The sequence below is a fragment of the Gastrolobium bilobum genome, unplaced genomic scaffold, assembly GCF_033153095.1.
Source record: "Gastrolobium bilobum isolate Gb01-03AN ecotype WA unplaced genomic scaffold, APGP_CSIRO_Gbil_v1 utg829, whole genome shotgun sequence".
In the NCBI taxonomy this organism is placed as follows: domain Eukaryota; kingdom Viridiplantae; phylum Streptophyta; class Magnoliopsida; order Fabales; family Fabaceae; genus Gastrolobium; species Gastrolobium bilobum.
Window position 1 is genome coordinate 131,422 of NW_026899533.1, and position 4,269 is coordinate 135,690.

The following is a 4,269-nucleotide window of genomic DNA, read 5'->3' on the forward strand; positions in this document are numbered from 1 at the left end:
CTCAATTACTCAAAATCAGAAGCATTTAGTTTCTCAAAGTCCCTAGGGATTTGTACAATGACTAGAAAGAGACGCTCGATTTCAAAGGTTTTGCTCTACATGCTATGGTGAATGGAGAACATACTTTAAACTGAGTTAGCAGCAGCAAGTAATTGATCAAAAACTATTCTTAGAAGAATTTAACATGCACGTAGCAACTTCAATGGTAAATTCAGCAGCAGCAATAGCAACCATATATATTGGCATTGGCTTCTGGGTAGATCAAAAGACAGCAAAATTTTACACTATTCATGCGAACAGGTCATTACATAGTCCCTAAACCGGGCTTATTTGCTGACATAACCTTTCATCGGATAGATTCCCCACATCTAGATTTGTGTGATTGGGCTCCGGGTCTACACTTATTTGTGTTTTGTTTTGACAATAAAGAAAAGGGAAATCATTTTCTCATGCTACATAAGAAAAATTATCTCATATAGCAGAAACAATATCATAAGCAGAACCCACAGACAAGAAGAGAGAAAAAAAAAAACAAATATGGAACTTACCTCTATTTTGTGTGATTAGAAATTTAGCTTCTCTAATGTGAAATAAAAGAAATATAACCTAAGAAAAAAGATAGACAATAAACTTTCCTTTTCACAGCTAGTTATACTTCTACAGAGTTGTGGGATTGCAGTGATAGGAGCAGAGCTCCTGAAACTATAGAAGAAGAGAAACGAAAAGAGAACCTCTGCAATCTTATTGTTTGAATGGTTTTTCAGTAAATGCAACTCTATTTATCACATCAACCTTATCTAACTGATAAACGTAGGATGATTAACCGGCACTGATACACGGTTATAACTCCCTAACTACACTATCCACTCCAACTGAATCCACTATACGTTGTTATATGCTGTTTCCGCATTCAAGTTTCACAGACATGGCTGCATGACCCTTGTCTCTTTTAGGAGCAGGCCTCCTAAAACTTCGAAGAAGAGAAGTGAAAAGGGAACTTCTGTAATCTTATTGCTAGAATGGTTTTAAAGTACATGCCACCTTATGTAACTGATACACGTGAAATGACTAACTGCTGCTGTTACACGGTTAAGACTCCCTAACTCCAATAACTACAACTGAATCCACTATCGGCTGCTATGCGTTGTTTCCATGTTCACATTCTTAGACATGGCTACATCACCCTTGTCTCTTCTTTCTTCCAGAGATTCTGAGTGTAATATGTAGCACAGCAGCAAGTTGTTTTGAATCACATAAAAGCAACTCACAAGCAGCAAATTATAAATTGAAACCACGGTTGAGGTGAATTAAATCACAATTGTCCAACAATAAAATATTGCTAAACGGCTGACCAGAAATCAGAGAGAAATTACAAGATCAAGAACATGTTTGTCTGAAATTTAAGACCCGTAATTAACAGGACAAATGGTCCAAATACAGTCAAATTTTGCCGATAAAAGAAAATGAAAATGGAAAATGGGGTTCGGAATTAAGGATGAATTCCTCAACATCACGCAATATCTGTAAGTTAACAGCTACCTACGAAATAAGATGGATGACCTGATAATTAAATTTTTCAATAAAAATGACCTAATAATCGATCTTGAAAGTTGAAACAGATAATCACCTTCACCGGTAAACAAATAACCTCGCACATCTGAATATGATGGGGATAAAAGTATTGCATGACAGTGCTCCCAACAACCCCAGAGAGAAAAGATAGAATTTTTGCTCTAATGAAGTCTGGAATTAGTAGGGAAATCAAAGAGCAAACACGCATATGTGGAAAACCAAGAATAACAACAGAAAGAGCTAGGTCCATAAAGAAGCAAGCAAAATTGCAATTCCACATCCTTCTGAAAATAATACCTCATATTGCATAAAATTTTTTCTTAAGGTTGTTGAGATTAGACAACAATTATACAGCATTACAGCTTAAACATCACGTAGAAACTATAAATAAGTGTTACAAATGCTCATAGAGAAGCAAGTTTACCCTTTCCTTCACTCTCACCTGCCAAATCATCATCATCATGATTGTTACTCTCAATATCAGATTGCTTGGACACCAGTGCTTCACGCTGTGCCGGAGCATTCCCAGGCCCAGTCACGGACTGTTGATAAAGAACTCCCCCAACAATGGTAAAAAGCAGACAAACCAAACCAACAGGGCTAGCATGCTTATCCCAAATAACCACATTGATGGACACGGTGAGAAACTTATTTACCACACCGGTGACGGTAAAAGCTGTGGCGGAAACAGCTTTTCTAGCCGCAAACCCAAAGAAACTGATGAGGAAACCAAACACACAGGACAATGACACAGCAGCAAGTGCATTGGTACCAAACAAACTCCCATACCCCAATCTCAGAGCAGCAAAAACCTGAACATTCTCTCCGGTCAAGAACCAAAAGAAAGGAGCCATCATCAGAGACAATAGATTATTGTAAAACACAAAACCCCATGTGTTAAGCCCAAGATTCATGACCATGTGCTTGATGTAAACCATCTCGGTGGTGATTGTTATCAAATAAGCAAACGCCCAAGAATAAGCAGTGAGAGTGAAAGCAGAATCGGTGGCAACATAGCCAACAGCGCCACCGAGAATAACGATGAGGGAGAAGAAGGTGAAGTTGGAGGGGCAAGGTTGGCTCCTAAACGCAGTGTCGGCCAAGGCAACCAAAAGAGGGGTTAAGGATCTGAAGACAATGAAGGTGTCAACGTTGGCGTGACGGAGAAGATTGGTGTTGGTGAAGATTGCGAGGTAGAAAACGAGAGCGGCGGGGAAGAATTTCTTGGCTGTGGGCAAGGTGAAAGGGTCGTGGTGGAGAAACCCTAATTTGCCTAAGAGATAAACACCGAGAGCGGAAGTGAGGTACTGCAATGCGGTTAAGAGACCTGGGTAGTTGAATTTGGTAATGGCGTACTTGTTGATGATTGCTAACAAGCTCGAACACAGTGCATACCCTACCACAAGACCACTTGTGGTGTAATATTGTTGCTTCCCACCATCCAATCGAATCGACGACATTGCAATTTTGTTCTCGTTTCGATTCGATTCGATTGAATAGATCGATGAGAAAGAAGAAAGATTGATAGATAGATCTTTCGATTTGAAATGGAGAATGAAGAAAATTCAGGTCTGGTAATGTAAATTGGAAACAGAGAGAGTGTGTGTGAAAGAGAAAGAGAGAGGTGTGTGTTAGAAGAAGGAGGACAATTATTGCAACTTCACTTCATTGCTGTTCAGAATTTGTATGGTTACGACGACGGGTGCTTTAAGTCGTAAATCAAACAAAAGCTTCAATGAATATCTGCTAATTTAAGTACGACGTCGTGTTTGCCATCTTAGACGGGTGAATCGTGATAACAAGGGACGTTGGTGAGATCCTTCCTAGAAAAAGATGCATTTTAATTTCAATGCTTTTAATATTTTTTTTTTTTGTTTTTTCCACAGGAAAATTGGACCACGCAACTCTTCTTCTTCTTGAATTGTATTTACCATGGCATGGGTGACAGTTTTTTCCTTTTTTTTTTTTTTTTTGTTTACTCTCACCATTTATTATAATGAAGAATCAAGTCATTAAACCAATATCAGATATCACGTGCGTGTTATTATTTGTCAGCCGCATGGGCCAAACCCTGCACTGTTTTTGTCGGTCGCAAATTCATTTAACCGAAATAATTATTTTAAAATTATTTTTGCTTTATGTAAATTTTAAAAAAAAGAGATTTTAAAAAATAATTTCAAATATTCCGAAATAAATATATATTTGATTGGATATAACTCATATTTCACGTTCAAATAACAATTCTTGTGGGCGAGATATAGAAAAATCAATATAGATCCTATGGATACTTGATACTATTGTGAGCCTAGTGTTTATTTGTTTATTTATTATTTTAAAAATTTAAATTAGACTCATGGATAATTTATTATTGCTTAGATTTCTAAGCCTATTTATATTCTTCTTATGAAAAGAGTTTTGTAACAAGTGTAGTAAAGATAATATTATAAAACATTACTCTACATAACCCGTATTAAATGAATCAGGATGAATTTGTGTCATCATTCTTTCTTCTTTTTTATTTTTACTGTTTTATGATTTTTGTGTGTGATTATTCGTTCCAATACATTTATACTTATTAATTAAGTCATTTAACATAGGGTTTATCGTTTCTATTGCTACAAGAGATAAAGTTATCTCCAATAATCTCAAAACCAAGAGAGGTGTATTGGATTGGAATTTTAAAGGATTTAATGGATT

The 4,269-nt window shown here is 36.7% G+C and overlaps 1 protein-coding gene across 1 annotated transcript; it reads right to left on the reverse strand.

Annotated features, from left to right (window-relative positions):
- Window positions 1-1,821: 1,821 nt before the first annotated feature.
- LOC133291114 (GDP-fucose transporter 1) lies at window positions 1,822-3,230 on the reverse strand. The gene has a single exon (XM_061489309.1). The coding sequence runs from the start codon at window positions 3,030-3,032 to the stop codon at window positions 1,977-1,979; it is 1,056 nt and encodes a 351-aa protein (XP_061345293.1). The 5' UTR covers window positions 3,033-3,230; the 3' UTR covers window positions 1,822-1,976.
- Between the last annotated feature and the right edge of the window lie 1,039 nt (window positions 3,231-4,269).